The sequence below is a fragment of the Sylvia atricapilla genome, chromosome 3 (genome assembly GCF_009819655.1).
Source record: "Sylvia atricapilla isolate bSylAtr1 chromosome 3, bSylAtr1.pri, whole genome shotgun sequence".
Taxonomy (NCBI): Eukaryota; Metazoa; Chordata; class Aves; order Passeriformes; family Sylviidae; genus Sylvia; species Sylvia atricapilla.
Window position 1 is genome coordinate 25,537,310 of NC_089142.1, and position 17,695 is coordinate 25,555,004.

Consider the following 17,695-nt stretch of genomic DNA (forward strand, 5'->3'; position numbering starts at 1 on the left):
AACGTGAGAGACTCAAACAAGGTGGAAGTCACTGCTGCAGAGACAAGGAGCCACACTCATGTATTTGGCAGGAAGCAATAATGTGATGGGTTCTGATACAGCTACCCTTTTCCAATAGGTATCTTTTTCCAAACCAAAGAATGGTTTGGTACTGATGCTGTGTCTTTACATGCTGCATGAAACTCAGCAGAAAAACAAAATGTGCTACATCACCCCCATTTAGGACAGGGAATGATCTGGAGGCTTACTCAAGTATGACTTGAGAAGGCAGTGGGTTTTATATCAAAGCGAAAGGAACGCTGCTGACTAATTTGGTTATAATTGCAAAGTAGTTTTACTTGACCTGTTCTCCTCTTAAAATGTAAGTGATGTCAACTCCATTTAAGATGCAACTCCATTTAAGATGCTAGTCCTACCAATGTGTAGAAACATTTAGGAAATGAGTTACAAATCGATCTTGAGACTTTGGAAGTGAATGTGCATCTTTTGGGGATAGAAGAGTTGAACATTAAATAGCATGAGAACTTAAAATGGTGAAGAGACAGACATCCCTAGTCACTGTGTAGGAAAAAAACAGAAGGAATTGACTAACACAGAGAGACTTAAGTGTTCAACCATGAATTGGAGCAATATATCACACACACATCTTTCTTACTCTCTCACATATACATACAGATAACAAAGCTTTCAGAAAGTTTACCTTAAGCCTAACTCCTCTAAGCAAGGTCAGAACGGTTACCAACCCAGTCAAAAAAAAAGCAGACTTGTTCTTAACCCAAAAGGAATTGGGTAAAAGGCTGTTTTCTCTGTAGCAAGATGGACTGTGTACTTGAATCCATTCTAAAATTCTAAGAGGGATGTCAGACAAAACATTGTAAATCTCTGAGACAAATACAACAAACCAGCTTTGTAAGGAAAAATCCATACTGCAAAGAAACAAATTTAAGAGAAACGGAAAAAATGGATTTCCAAAATTTTACAGCACAAACTGAAAAAGCCAAGGATCAGCCTGCTGCAGATCATTTGAAACTGCATAAACTGAAGGAAAAGAAGTGATTACTCTTTCTAGCCAGGTTCCAAACCCAAAGTTACTGGGAGATGCCTGTTAATACAGATGAGCTTTCTGATATATATGGAGCTATCTATCACAAGGCATCTCCTGGATTAGGCATGCAGATAGGATCATTTGAGTATCAGGAAGTGAAGAATTTATCCCAGTGGGGCCAGTTAACTCTTTTGGCTCAATGTCCTCATGTTTTTGAGCTTGATTCCACTTCAGCCAGCAAGCCAGACAAGTAGGTAACTAATGGAACCTGCAAAAACTATTAAACAGAAGATGCTACTACTGTCTGCCAGGGATGTGGTGCTACAAATGACCTTGGGAAAGACAACAGTCCTTTTGTCTTTCCCAAGATCATTTGTAACACCACATCCCTGGCAGGTAGGCAACAGGCATAAAAACCAAAATATGCAGGGATGAGACAAGAAAATAAGAGGTTTATTACTCCCAATCTAGGAAGACTCGCACTGAATAAAAATATTCTTTTTGCATCAGAGGAAGAATGAATGACTGAAAGCAGTTTACTGTGATATCAAAAGATACAAATTAAGTTAAAAGGATGTGGCTGAGCAGCAGAAAAGACAACTTGTTTTTTTTCTAGGTGTTGCACTCTGGGTAACATGGAGTTTTCTGAAAAAAAAGAGAAGGAACAACCTTCTGGAAACAAGCTGATTTGCTAACATCTGGTGAAATGTAAGAGGGGGCAGATAATGCATGGACATTAGACACCTAAAAGAATCAATGGAAAAGGAATTTTTCATTAATGTCTCATCCACTAACTTCTCACTAATTGATTCTATAGGCAACTGTAAGTTTAGATGGAAAAATACTTTCAAGGAAAAGAAAGAAGGAAGTCAAAGGAATGAAAAGGATGTGCTGAGAAGGTGGTGCATAAAAGCTTCCCAAGGACTGGCAAGCCCTGGAGACTACTGGTGCTGGTGAACAAGCACACATTTTGTCTGTTTGAGTCTGGAATTCGTCCTGTATCCGAGATAATTGCTCTATGCGGATGAAGACTGTGGGGTCACATATGCCTCTGATAAAATAAAGGATCCTCCTATAGACTTTCTGAACACCTACCATTGACCTGCTACTAATGACCTCTATTTTCTGAGTCTATAAAGTTGTTTTCCGAAATGTTGCTCTAACTGGGCAATCATGAGACTGCAATTCAGATGTGTGACTAAATAAGGTAAATAGCTTGTTAGAATAGAATAATTATCTCACTTTAGTAAAAACCTAAACAATTGCAACACTGAATAGAATCAGCAGAGGTTTATAAAATAAAAGCTATTCTAAGAAATATTGGTTGCGATCTGTATCTTCCTTAAACCGCCTCCCCTATGGGAGGAAAAAAGGACTTAACAACTCACTAAGGGTGATACACAGGTATTTGCCAAGAAACTGGGGCGGTTGAGCAGCTGGAAGTTGCTAGAATACAAGTAACACTGGAGGAAACATTGATAAAGATGATCTCTACTTTTAATCTGTGTCTGCCAACAGATTTATGTTTTCACTGTATAAGGAGAAAGTATTTTATTTAGAACGCTTTTTTCAAGTAAAAACCAAGCTTGAGAGTGTGAAAGCCTTTGGCACCTTTTTATATGCTCACTTAAAGGAAAAAAGGAGAGAATGCAGATTACAGTAGGATTTAAAGAGTTAACATCCTCTTGCAAATGGTCATTGAAGATTTCAGTTCCAAAAGGTGGGGTGGTCTACTTTTTACATCTTAAGGTCAAGCTGAGGGCCCACTCCTGCTCTTGGTCATAAACCTGTTTGTGGGGTGAAATGGCTGTATGCTTTAAGGTACCTTTTCTGTAGAGATAAAAATACAAAGTCCTTACAACTTTTAAACATAAGAAAGGAAAAGCTAACAGAAAAAGACAAAATGGGTGAGCACCAATTAGTGATTGAAAACTACTATTGATGCTGCTAGCTGTGAGCTAGTTTTCTAAATTAAATGCCACACATTGCTCTGTCTTTCCCTTAGAGATTTTCCAGCTGAAGATGATAAAGGAGTACTTCAAGGGAACAGAAATACCTTGCCTAGGAAATTAACATTTCAGAGATTTTGCATAAAGTCCAAATCAAAATTCCCAGCAGGCTGGAAGTAAATCTAAAGATTATCTTTTAAAAAACTAAAATGGAGTTTTTATAGGAATTCCTGAATTTCTATCTCCAAGTATAAGAGGTGAAACTCCTTGCAACACACTGAGCTAAACTACCATTGCCATAAGCCAGAGCAAGAGACCTTACAGGCACAGGTGGAGTGGCGCCAGTGTAAAATCTTGTGCAACAGACCATTAGGTGATTTTTGGTTGGTTTTGTTTTTTTAAAACCTTTTAAGTCTTCTGTAACTCCTTATCCTTCTTGAGAATGCTGCCACTCTCATTTGGAAAAATATTGCATATGTACCTATACTGCATGACCTCAAACATTTTGACAGGCAGTGACACTCAAAAGCTTTTAAAGCTCTGAACACTGAAGACAACACCTTTGATCTCACATTTCAGTGAAGCAATAGCACTGGGAAAGAATATAATGCAATGCTTGGACCACAGCATCCTATAGATAAAACTTGCAACCTTTTTCCTTCCCTTTTGGGCTATCTGAGCATTAATTTATATTTTTTTAGAAAAAACCAATGAATTCAAGAGAATCCTATCAGAAAATAAACTTTCCACTATTAGGACACTACACCCATGGCAGTCATGACCTAATGAAAAAAAAAATTGTGCTTTAAACCAAAAAGTGATTGGGCATTATTCACACTACATATGGACTTAATCCTGTAAGATATTGAAACATTTACTTAAAGTTTGCAGGACTGACCTCACAGTACTTCGAATTTGCAGGGAAGAGACCAGAGTGCACTGCAACTATCCCATATATTTCAAAATCTTTTTCAGGGCACTCAACACAGCTGTTAAAAACCACCCTAAAAAGCCAACCTGGTAATAATTGCATCCCAGCAGTTTCTCTGTGTGCTGATTTCAGATCTTTTTAGTTGCAAACAATGCAACTAAATGCAACATTAATGCTCGGTGTTTCTTATACAGAAAAGGTAATGAAACAAATTCTGTTTAACAGGAAAAGCTGCTGTCCAGTGACAGTGGACCTTCTTCGCAAAGCACTTAACCCACAGATTAATGAAAGGCACGCAGTTCCACTGCAATTCTCTTTCCTTAAGAACTCATTTTAACAAAAACTGAAACTTGAAAAAGGCAGCAGTTAAAAGTGCTCAGTAGCTGATGAAACACTGAGTCACAGACAACTAGTTTATGTGGTTTTTCAAATCTGCAGTTCAAGTTTGTTCTCTAATTTTCCATGTTTTCTAGGAAGACAACATGAATCTTTAATAACAGATTCCTTTCAACAGCAAGACAGAAGTAGAAGTTTAGGCAATGAGAGAAATGGGTAATAAACAGATAGTGTGCAAAATAGGAAATGGCATTGACAGGATTTTTTTTGGTAAAAAAGTTTTAAATTGAAATGGCAGTTATACATCAGTATGCAGAAGATTTAATGCAAACATTGTGACTTACATTTTCCTCAATGTATGTCTGACAGCTCATGTGCTACTGTAAAAATTGATGGTTTCGCCTTTTTTAATCATATATGTAACCTTTCTATCAGGACACTAATTTCCAAATCCCACTCTATGTAAGTAAAATGTGGTTCAAAAATATGTTTGGAGCAAAGACAATGTGACTGACCCCCTTTAGTTTAAATAACTGATCAGTCTTCTAAATGTCTTACAGGTGATGAACAATGAGTTTTCAGGAAAAGATATGCAGGTTAAAAATCTATTTTTTATTTTTTTAACAAAATGAAAAGTAACCAAAAATCTTTGTCTAACACTTAATATATCATTAAAGCAAAATTAAAACATTCTATTGTTCTTAGGTTATTCTGCTCTTGCAAACAGACTCCTTTAGGTCACTTTTAAAATAAAAATGTTCATTAAAAAAAAAACTACTGATGCAGTTATACTTGGGCATCTCTTCAGTAACTTCTAACACAACTTTCTGTGACTTACATTAGCTCTGTGGCAATTTGTGCACAATTGGAGCTGTTCATAATACACAATTTAGGTAAGTTGCACTGCCTTTTCAAATTAATCTATCCTGTTTCCACAGTGTAGGCACAGCAGATACTCAAAAATTTTAAGTCATTTTTAAGAAGTGTTTCCTGTTACTCTGGAATGAAACAGCCTAAAATCTTTAGTCTCTAAAATTAACCCACAGCTTTCTTTAAAGAAGGTAAGAACATTCTGAAGAACAGACATACCTTTGTTGATTTAATTGCTTCCCAGACATGGAAACTGCCCCTCTGTACAACCAAAACTGACCAAAAAAATCACACTGTTGAGCCAAGAACTTCCCTATTGTCATTTTGGCACTAAAAAACCTCAAATGAGCAGATCAGTTATTTTTGAAGATTTAAGTATCCAGGGATCTAGGGCATAAATGCATTTAGCACTTTCCAGCAGAAATTCTGTTTCTGCTTCTCTGATGCAACTCAGCGTCAGCTGCACCAGACTGGAGGAGAAAAGCACACGTGCCCACAATGTCTAGGGACTGCTATGGCTCACGGCATAATATAGACAGCTTTAATAAAATTCTAGTTTCTAGAGAGAAATTACATAGATTTTTCTTGAATACTCCTGCAAAACAAAGTTGTATCAGCCAATATACCTAAACTGCTTTCTTTTATGGTTCAAAAAACCCACAAAAAGCCTCCAGACTTTGGTAATTTCTATTTAAATCACTGAAAAAGTACTGCATAAATGATACTAGTGCACTTTTCTTTGACAAGAAAACTGCTTTAACCAGAGCAAGTTGTATTTTCCTTAGGAATGTAGCAATTCCCACCATTATTTATGCTCACAGTCAACCATATTTTCTTTAGATTTTACCAGTATCTCAACCTAGAACAGCCTCTCTGAAATGCTAATTGTAACTATTACCCATCGCATGATCACTCTCACACTCTATTGCTGGTAACTGGTAACAGTGATACACATGGATCAGAAAATTCCTCTCTCTCACTGTAATTGCACAGGGATTTTTGTTTTGTTTTGAGCCAGTGATGTCTAAATTGGATTAAGATAAATTGCTTATGAGCTTTTCTCTACAGAAATTGCTTTCATGACTGCTATACTTAATGCCAGTTTACCCTAGAACTTCATTTTTTCACACCAGTCTTATGAGTTCTCATGAAGCTCATACTCAATTTCAGATTACTCGTAAGGACTAAAAACCTTTTGAAGAGGAAAAGAAAACACCCCAAACTTTGCTGACATACTCATGAGTAAATGTAGTCCCCATCATGCTGGCACTGTTCAATATGACCAGACGAAAATCAAATTAAATTATCAGAAAAGTGAACAAACTTAAAATCAGAAGTTTTAGCCTGCCTATTAATGTGTTTAAACATCTTTAGATTCCCCTATCTGGGAAATTGATGCTCTAATCTGAGTGGGTGGCTGAGAATGGAGTGAGTGGGCATCAGATGTAGTACTGATGCAAATTACTGCTACTTAGCAGCACATACATTCTCTCATCCAGGGAAAGATTTATTATTATAGAAGTTAGACATAAGTAATTAAATATTTTACCTGTCAGTACCTGGAAATAAAACCAGTAGTGTATTCAACATTTATTATCTTATAATCATAACTAAAGTGTCACTAAATGTCTCACAAAAATGTCATGAAGGAAACTCTGAAAAATTAAATACAATCTGTGTTCCTCATTTGTCTAGTTTGTGGGTTTATTTTTTTTAATATTGCAATTGCAGAGCTCATAATGTCTCTGTGAATGCTGACATACATTACCAAGACCAAATAATGCCAACCAAAAAATCCTGGTTTTTCTTTATTTAAGCATATTATTGCTTCATAATTTTAGCTAATGAGATTAATAACAGAGGTGACAGAAAGAAGAATAATGCACAACATTACTAGAGGCTATACACAGTTAAAATGTAGTGAAATTAGCAGTCATTATTTGTGTTGACCATAATACTGCTGTTCTACAAACGTCTTCTAAAAGCAGACATCACAATGCAATCAATATTTGCTCTTTGGGTCAAATATATGTGAAGGCTTCCTTAATGTCCTGGTTTTAGCTGGGATGTGTTGTGTTTTGGATTTAGTATGAGAGTAATATGGTTAACACACTAATGTTTGGGTTGTTGTTAAGTAGTGCTTAACCCAAGCCAAAGATTTTGAGTGCCTCATGCTCTGCCAGTGAGGAGCTGCACAAGAAGCCAGGAGGGAGCGCAGCCATGACAGCTGACACAAACTGGCCAAAGGGATATTCCGTACCACAGAACATCATGTTCAGTACATAAACTGGACAAGGAACTGGGAGAAGAGGAGTAACACTTACCTGCAAGTAATTAGGGGCATTAACCAGGTGATTCCAAACACCTTTTTTTTTTTTTTTTTTTTTCTTTATCCATAGTGCATTTTTACACACAAGTAAAATGTCCACTTTGTTATCGTTTCCTAGAACTATACCCTGAATAAATATTCAACATTAAAAAAAAATCTCTAAAGAAGAAGAAAACAAAAAAAAGTTGTACACCAATATTAAAGCAGCAAAATATACAAGCTGTACTTTCAAAGGAGAAAGAGACTTCTCTCAGAACAGATTAACTTTAAACTGGTTTCTCTTTTAGGTGCATTATTTAAAAAACAGTGGTTCTATAGCGACTGTGAAGGTCTAAGCAAGGTTGGCATAGCAAGAAAAAAAGTATATTTAAGCACATGATATAAATTGAAAAAAACAACTAGCCTTGGAGTCAAGAGTCTATTATGGGCCTTTTAATTGAGTCATTAATAAACAGAGAGGCAACCTAAGTGTAACATCTAAAACAACATATGTTTCAGCACTAATTGCAACCAGAATCCAGACACAGTACCTTAGCCTTATCCCTCATGGATCCTTTTCCCAGGATGGACATTTTTGCACCTGTTTCTTCTTGTAACCTCTTTAAAGAGTTTCCTCTTGGTCCAAGCAATTTCCCAACAAAATTGAACTAGAAAGAAAATAAGAGAACTCTTTTAGACCCACAGGTACTTTTCCAAAAAACATAATAAATAAGCACGATGATTAAACAAGAAAATTTTGCTTTCCTTTAAAGAAATACTCCTACTTAGCTTTGAGCCCAATTGACAGAGATAAAAGACTGGAGAACCAAGATATTCACTCCTCTAGTGTGAGAGACAGTCAAAGCATTCATGGTTTATTCAAATCCTGGAAGGCTTTTCTCTAGGACTAACAGGCCAGTGGCTGCTAGGTTTAGTGAACTGCTAAACAAGGCATTTGCTCATGCTCTAGTGACATTCAGAGAATGCTTAGGTTCTTTCTCAAGTTAGCCAGCTCTACTGGCAAGTTACATATCCTGCAAAGTTGGAGCTTTAGGTAGATTCTTAGGATTTGATGCCTTGCATATCGACTTGAAAATAAGTGCTGTTTCGTGTATCAGTTTCAAATACCTGTTTTGCCAGCACCAGAACAAATGACAATCAACAGACTGTGACAGATATTCAAGGACATTTTCTAAAATGAACACAGCTTTGTCTGCCACACTGCTAATATTCCTAAACACTGCACAGTTCATGCTACACATACAACAGTTTTTTCTGTACGAGGAGAAGAGATGCCTACAGGAAAATCAGAGGACAGAACAATAAATAAATGAGGTATTAAAATCATGTCCCCACAAAGCAGCAAAAAGGGGCGAGTATATTAAGTAATTTGTTTATTCTGTAATCAATAGTCTCTTCAATTTATTATTTTTTATTATTTCCAACGTCTTTTATAAGTGCTATGGTATGTGGTCTTCAAAAGCTCACTGGATATCATCAGCACTTGCTTAAGATGTTTTGGAATTATGCTCATGTCTGAACAGACAGTATTCTAGTCTGCCTTTCGACAAAGAGTAAGTTCCACCAAAGCCAAAGGGGTGTAATTGTATCAGCACTTCCTTGGTTTTATTTCAGAGGAAAAGAACATGACAATAAGAAATATCAATCAAGAAAATGTTGCTATCAAAAATACACACAAAAGTCCATAAAGATATATAATATTATAAAGTTAAAATTATTATTAAAATTATAAAGTTATAATATACTTTGTTTTGCTCTACTTTCTATTTTAAAAACAAAAAAAAAAAAAAAAAAAAAAAAAAGGAAAAATATTCTTGTTCTCCCTTTAACCACCAAGAATATAATAACACAAATGCACTAGCCATGTTAGTAAGACCCAAACTCTGAATCATGCCAGATGCTTCAAATCCCAAGCTGGCTTTTAGTCCAATGTCTTAATTAAAAATAATTTTTAACTTTCTTCAAATACTGGTTAAACTATCTAAGAAAATAGCATATAATCACCAGAAAAATAAATATGTACAGAAAAAACTACTGCCACCCAAACCAAAGTAATTGATTTCTGCAAGATAATTGTGTCTGTGGAGGAAGTAGGAAGTGATAACATTTGAAGGAAAATTTAGCATGATCTGAAGCTCCAAAACCAGATTTTTCAAACTTACGTGTTTGTACTTTTTTTTCCAACTCTACTTGTCGATTTAATAAAAGTTATCAACTCTTCTAAGTAGGGTAGGATTTTGAGTCAATGTCCCAATCAATGTATCAACAATCCTATGTCTTCAAGCCGTTGCTCTGCCTTTTCCAGGGAAAACTTGGTTGAGATGAAGTTGTTGGCTCCAGACTGATTATTACTTTTTGTATAAAAATAAATGAAACAATGAGGAAGAAATGGCAAGAACTGAACTTTCATACTAGATTGTAGACTTAATCTGTTTATAGAAATAAGATTTCAAAAATCATCCTTGTATATAAAGGTTTGTTAGGCATGGTTGAGCAAGCAGCAGAGCTTTTGTTTCTCTGCAGGGACCCCCTCAAGTGTGGAGGGTGTGACAAGTGGTGGTTTAGCATGAATGTGAAGGTGTTTTTTTTTTTTCCTTAAAGAAGTTATAGCATGGACTGACAGCTTGGCAGATGAATAGGAGTGTTGTATACACCTCTGGAGAGCTCAGACTTTAATCAAAAAGCCCAGGTGACCGGGCTTTTCCTTTTCTGGCTGGCAAGGAGCTAACATCACCTCGTAAGTCAGAAGTTTGGGCTGGGCCCCCTGGAGCCAGGCCTGCCCAGGCTCCTGCCCTGGCTGTGGGACAGTGGCCGGGGCTGGCCGTGTCCCCTCTCTCCTTAGCTCCTCTGATGGGGACAGGAGGAGGATTCCAGATCAGCAGTGCTGGCCCTGCACCAGGACCACGATGGCCGGGTTCTTGGCTTGGCTGCTGGAGCCTCTGGTCCGAAGGAGGAGAGACTTAGGAGAACTCTTCTCTGGAGCTCCAGGGAGCTGATCCAAGTTTAAGTTGCTTTAGATCTGACCAGGAGTGGAGGAGGGTTGTCCATCAGCATTCCTGAGCATGTCCCCCCCTCCCCTCCATCATCACCTGCAGGGCCTTGAAGTTATGGGAGTCAGCTGGAGAGAAAAAACACTCTGGGAAAAGACATTAACCCTTTTCCTCCTCCACGGAAGACAGAGCGATTTAAAATGAAGAGAGACAGCATGAAATGAAGTAGCGAAAGAACTGAGAAAGACTATTGGAAGAAGGCATGAAAGAAGCAGACATTTCTGACCCAACTTCCCTGGATGTGAATTTTGGAGAAATGGACTGTTTCTTGTAATGTTCTAATGCTGTTTGGGGGAATGCAAGTTCTAGTCAAAGTGTTGTGTGTCTTGATATAAATGAGATTTAATTGAGAATTTTCAATAGAATATGTCCCTGGCTCCTGGGAAAGAATGAGGTCTCTATTTCTTCTGAGATAGAGACAATTACAGAGATAAAAGAAGAGAATCCTTGCTTTATACCAGAAAAGCGTTCTTAAAATTATATCCCAAACATGTGGAAACCCATAAACAGCTTGGAAAACTGTTATATGGGTGGGACTGCATGGAATCTGCAGAAATTCTGAGCAGTTGCAGATTTGTGACATTGAGAGCCACCAGACCTTTTCTTGTGACATGTTCTTCATAACTCTAGAGAGGCTCCTCTCCCAAAGTGATGCAGGATTGTGTGTAAATAATTGCAAGTGACTGAAAATCATAGTTTTCTCTCTATGTTGAGTGGAAAAGTGAACAGTTTGTAGTAGGGGGGAAGGTATTTGAAAGTTTCATCTTCTTTCTTTCTTTCTTTCTTTCTTTCTTTCTTTCTTTCTTTCTTTCTTTCTTTCTTCTTTCTTTCTTTCTTTCTTTCTTTCTTTTTCTTTCTTTCTTTCTTTCTTTCTTTTCCTTAGTTTATGTTAATAAAATCTATCTGTTTTACTTTTAAGTTGGGCCTGTTTCTTTTAAGTTGGGCCTGTTTCACCTTTTACTCCCAAAATACTATCTCCCAGCTGGCAAACAAAATTCAGCAAACATGAAACCACCACATAAATGGTGCTGTAACTCAGATGAATGAATCAAAACGACAACACACCACCAAATCTTTTGTGACACACATCACGAATCAGACAAGAACTCTGTCCTGCTGCATTCTTTCAGTGTTTCTTAGTATTAAGAAAAGCTACCCCTCAAAAGGTGAAAGAACTGTAATGTCAAGTAACTTCAGAGGAAACTACGAGAATGCCAAGCAAAGCTTGACTACAGTTGTGCTCTGAATGGAATAAAACTATTAAAATAAACTCTGTGAAGATTTATGCTGACCATTTATATTTAAATACTTCATAAACTGTATAATCATTACCTTGACATATTGCTGCAAAGGAGCAGTATGGCCAGCATAGACCATGCTACACACTAATTGAATTTTAATCACTTCACAGGAAATAAGTGGCTGGGGATTTTAATTCTATTGATTATGTAGCAGACAGACACTCACATTTCATCCACTATCTACGAAACACATATCACGAAGGAAGCAGTTATTTACAATTAAAAATCTGAATTGCTCTTAGTTTGGTTTGTCTAAAGTTGCAGAAAAGCCACAGAACTGTATCTGGCATCCTACTGTTGTGCTAAGTCTTCCCAGCATGTCTGGGGCCACTTGATATCTTCAGTACAACCTATAATCTCAGAACTCCCCAAGGTCTGAAAGTACTGGTAGAGTAACTTTGACTCAGTTACTTGTGAAAAATTATACACTTTATGTTCACATATAGGTAAAAGGAACACATAAGAAAGAGGATGCTTCAATGAACAGCAAAAAATGTAGGAAATCTGAAACACAACTTCATTTCTCTTGGTTTTTTTTAATGAAGATATATGTTGGGCAGAACCAATTTTAATGCTGGAAAGTTTAGGCTCCAGTTACAGCCACATGCATGCACACACAACCTGAGCAGAGACAGTGAAGAAAAATGAGGAAACTCAGGCAACTGGACTGCATAAAATGGTGAGCCTTGCCCACAAACACACATTCCTGGTACAGCAGCTGTAACTGCAGATCTTATTCTGCAATCTCAGATCCAATCCAATTCTGCCATGTGCACAAATTTTCTCCAAATAATAGTAGCTCTAAGTCTTTGGGATAATATCTGGTCATATTAGGAGAGGATAGCTGAGAAATGCTGACATATAGAAGAGAGAGTATTAACAGAAAGCTTTCACTGCTGGTAAGCAAAAAAACTTCCACTTGAAAAATATTGTTGTGTTACTAGATGTTTTTATAGGTGGCTTAACTTTTCAATCATGTTTATGAACATAAGCTAGGCTTTCTGTTTGCTTGCAGAAACCCTTCCTGGTTTATGGCAGAGATTTTGTATATTATTTTCTTAGATTTTTTTTTTTTTTTTAATTTGTCTGGGGGAGATGATGCAAGTTTTCAGGGGAATATGATCAGGTGAAAGCAGGAGATGCTTTACTTATAATCAAATGCACATGATGCTTCCTGTATCAAATGCTGTGCATTTCTACCCTGCAAAATAAAACCTGACAGAGAATACAGCTCAATAGATCTTTCCTTATTCTACAGCCAGTATCTCCAACATCTTCCCCAACCAATATATACACACAGTTCCAGCAGATTTATATGCATCCTGATTACTTTCACACTTCACCCCACACAAGCAATCCGACAGTAAGGTGTCCAAAGCAAAAGCTTTGGCTCCTCAGTTTTCATCAAAGTTTTTGTTCAAACTACCTCAGGACAACATACCATAGGTACAACAAATCTAAGCTATAGATAACAGCATCAGCATTCAAGCCTCAAGCTAATTACACTGACTCGTAGCAAATGCATGTTTACACTTAGAAGAATATTTGTTTCCCTGTTTGATGAAGTCTGAAGACATTTCTACTAGAACTGTAAAACTTACTTTATAAAACCGAATTTAATAGGGTTTTACAACCAGAATCAAGGAATATGCTTACCATTCAAAAAACACATTTGCATCAGTGACTGTTTCCATTTTATACACAGTTCTGTGTTCACAGCAGTAACAAAAGCTAGTTAAAAAACAAATGGGATAAGACAAATGTTTCCAGCTCTAAGATAATGCAGAACAAAGCCCTGAACTGGGAGAAGAAATTAATTTCTTCTAGAAGCGGCAAAACAGAAATAGCCCTGACTTGACAACATGAAACAGGTTTATCATTTCTCAGTGTTTTGTTCACGATTGCTATCAGCTCTGTTGTGGAGAGACAAAGTGTCATTCCATTTTCAGAGCTACTTATCCTCACAAAATCCTGTCCTTATTCGTGGAGAGCAGGATGGGAATGAGGGGTGGGGAAGAATCTTGCTAAATTCAGTCCTGTTCTAAAGAAAAGGAGAGAATACAAAGACAATCATGCCTGTATAAAACCTTACTGATTGGGACCTGCCTACAATTGAGGTCCTATTCTAGGACTTCTGATAGTTCATTTAATTTAGAATAGCATTTACTTTAAAAGTATCTCATGTTTTGATATGCACAAAGTACTTCAGGTTAAGGCAGTACTGGACGATTATGAAGGCAATTTTTTTTCCCCCTCAACATTTTGTAAGCATTGTATTACACCTGTAATAACATGCTTTAACTTTTGGTCAGCCCTGAATTGGTCAGACATTTGGACTGAGAATCATAGGTCTTATCCCACTGGAACTACTCTATTCTATTCTATTCCTCAGCAGATTCTGCAGTCTTGGTTTGTCTCCCTCTATATGTAGCTGCTTACCCTGTTCAATATCTAGTACTTCTTGACTTTAGCAAAATTAATTTAGTGTTCCAGATAAGCATGCAACATTTTTTTTTTTTACTACAGCAATGTGATGTGATGCTTGCTGTCTCAGGAGCTTCCAAGACATCTGTTTGGTAGGACTGATCTTTGCAGAGCTCTACTTTAGCAGGGCATGTCAGGAGACAGCAAACAGCAGAAGCAGAAAATGAATGTACCCTGGTGATCTACCACAAGGAATGTGTGCTACCACTTTCTTACAGTCTTATCTCTTACATCACAGAAATGTCTCTGCAGCAGTCCCAGAAGCAAAGGAGAAAAGGAGAAAGCTGCCCTTTCCTACAGAGCTCACTAGGTCTCATTTCTGTGTTAGGCTTTGAACAATAACCCAATGCCAGGCTGTGCACAGAAAAATTAAACGCTCAAGGGCAAAATATAGCTCTTGAAAACTTTAGGCCAAATTAATTTTAGGTTTAAATCAGTGTAATCACTTCAAGAATAAATTAAATCTGATTATCAAAGTTAGAATTATTAAAGTTACTGTGACTAGATTTACCTAAGAAATAAATGGGGGTTTATTACATCTGGTTTTTCATCTTGAAAAGTGCTGGGAACTCGTATTTAAGGTGTGCTTGAAGAAGATGCTGCAATACTTGTCTGGCTATTTACTAGCTCATTGCAAGCATCTAAATCTACAGTGAAAATATATTTTTGGCCTACTGCATGAAACAGATGGTCAGCAACTCCAGACAAAAATCTTCTAGATATAAGTCTACACTGAGATAAGAAAAATATCCCCTCACTTTTCACTTTTTGCAGTTTTCTGTCAGAATTCTGGTAACAAGTAGTGGCATTCAAATAAGGCAATTTAAATGAGCCTTAAAATGAAAATAAATTTTCTGATAAAAAGAAAAAAATGGTGTCTGATATACACTTATTCAGTTAAACTTTCTTGAAAAATTCAAATGGCTCTTTCTCTAATACATGCATTAGGGGTGTCATTTATTAAAATCTGCTTATCTGTAAAACACCCGAGCATTTTATTTTATGTAGTTCTGGTTTTAAATCTAATGTGAAGTAATTGAGGAAAAGCCAAGGAACAAATTCAAGTTGTAGGTCTATATTAAATCCTCAATTAACAAGCTGTTAATTGCAAAGGTTTTATTATTCAGTTGCAGAGGAGACTCATTGTACCAGGCACTGCACAGCCATGCAGGAAGACATGATCTTGACCCTGAAGAGCTGCCAAGTACGCTTGAAAAACTCCAAACAGACCTTACTGAATGTATGTAGCAACTCTTGCTTATTTGGATTGTGAGGAAGTGACTGCTGAAACTACTGCTATTAAATCATCAGGCTTAGATATCAAATGGGGTGTTACTACTCAAAGGAAGTGCAGCAGCACCAGCTTCTGCAGACAGAAAGTCCAGAGCCAGCTTTTGCAACTCCCAATGAGAAAATGTATCCTAATTTTCAGCGCAAGACTGGATGGAAGATGCCCCTGCCCACAGCCAGGGTGATTGGAACTGCATACTGCAGAATATGCTGAGCTAAACATCACTTTCCCGTGTAATGGATTTGTATTTTATTGAATGAAGGGCAAGAGGATTCTTTAGGACACAAAGCCACCTGGCTTTTAACATTCATTCTAGCCAAGCTTTTACTGTTTACAGGAAAATAAAATACAAAGTAAGTAATAAGGAATTACTGGAATTGTGTGTCTAAGACTGGCTTACTTGCAAGACATTACCTAAAATGGTATTTATACAAATGCCAACAATTCAGGCTGCAGAAGTGCACCACTGAGCTTTTTCAAAGTGCACATGTAAGTTTATACTGAGCATACTCACAGGTATGGAAATAGGTACCAAGACTACAACACTTAAAAGCACAATCAACATTTGGCTAATTGAGCTTATTACTCCCACAGATACACAATTTACTGGTCACAGTAATAAACACCATCTGCTCTTTGCTAACTGGCAGCAACCTAACAACTTTTCCCTATCTTGAAGAGTTTGCAATGTAAAAGGAACACCTAAAGAAGGAGGAATACAGTGGGACTTCTATGCACATCATCTTACTCTTACTGAGCCGAATATGATTTCATATTATGTGAAAGATTTCTCTTTGCCAGATGATATATTTGCCAAGATAAGCTGTAAGTCAACAAGAAAGTTAGGGTTGAATACCCAACCATAAAAATAATGCATCTTCCCCATGTATGTTAGTGGACTACTCAAATGTAGCATAAAACACAAATTTCTGATCAGTCAAGGAAATTATTACAACAGTTAACTTGGACCCAGTGTTTTAATGGACTGATTTAACATACATGTATATAGTACCTGCTTTTGTAGACACCATTGTATTAAATCACAAGTGGCTTGTGTAAATCTAATTAAAAACTCTGTAAGTCAACTTGATTTTGCCTTTTGCTATTTTAAGTAATTACACTTACAGCAGCATTTAAGTATCAATTTACATATAATGAGCGCCATGCCCACAATTTTATTGTCAAGTCACGTCCATAATCAAAGCAAAGCATTACTTTAAAGCGATTGACAAATGCAAACTCACACAGCTCTGTGGAAATTAAACAAGCCTGTGAAAGCACTCCAAAATATTTTATGAAACTGGTTCTTTCATCTTCCCCTGCTGCATTTTCTATATTGCTTTTTTGTTGTTGTTGTTCTTTGTTACTAAGAGAAAATTCAAGAAAATAATTTTTTTCTTCCTTCCATCTCATTATCTTCTACTTCTACTATATTTAGAGAATAAAACCAGGTATCCTTCAAGATTTTTTTAATGAGATGTTGGCTGATCTGAAAGGTAATGCAAAGAAATATCTGAAAAGGATCAAAGCATTCCAAAATAACATTGACAAGGAAGAAACAGTTGATACTCAGTTACTTCAAGGACTCAAGCTGCTGCTGAATTCTGTTATTTTATTTCAACTAGAATTCAGGTGAAAATCTTACAAATTTAAGAGAACTGATATTGTGCTCTATTTGTCCATTCAGTCAGATGTGACAGGACAGAATACAAACTGGGACAATGCAGGGTAAATACCATTAAGTAAATTGCCACTGTTTATGAGCTGATTCTCAAAAGCCACTACCTGTAGTAATCTGTTCAAAGAGCAGACTGCACACTAACTGAATAGACTCTTACTTTTTTTTTTTTTTTTCTTCCTCACAGCGATGAGCTTATGGAAAGAAAATAGCTAGAATTAACTCCATTATCTGGCAGAGAGATTTCCATTGCTTTATATAGGTAACATACTCAGAAAGAGTATGTCCATTCTCCAAACTGGAACTACCCCAACTTGCATTTTAACATGCAGACCAGAGGAGGTACAGAGCCTTATCCTCCACAGTACACAGGGCTAATTGCAACAGTAATAACCAATGCAGCTGATACCTGATTTTACACTTCATTTAAC

At 36.8% G+C, this 17,695-nt stretch overlaps 1 protein-coding gene across 1 annotated transcript in view; it reads right to left on the minus strand.

Moving 5' to 3' along the window:
• The window catches only part of KHDRBS2 (KH RNA binding domain containing, signal transduction associated 2), a 327,589-nt gene that overhangs the window by 207,125 nt on the left and 102,769 nt on the right, over window positions 1–17,695 (minus strand). The window contains exon 3 of the mRNA XM_066314972.1: window positions 7,991–8,107. Coding sequence (XP_066171069.1) covers window positions 7,991–8,107 — 117 coding nt within the window. The remainder of the gene's footprint in view (window positions 1–7,990; window positions 8,108–17,695) is intronic.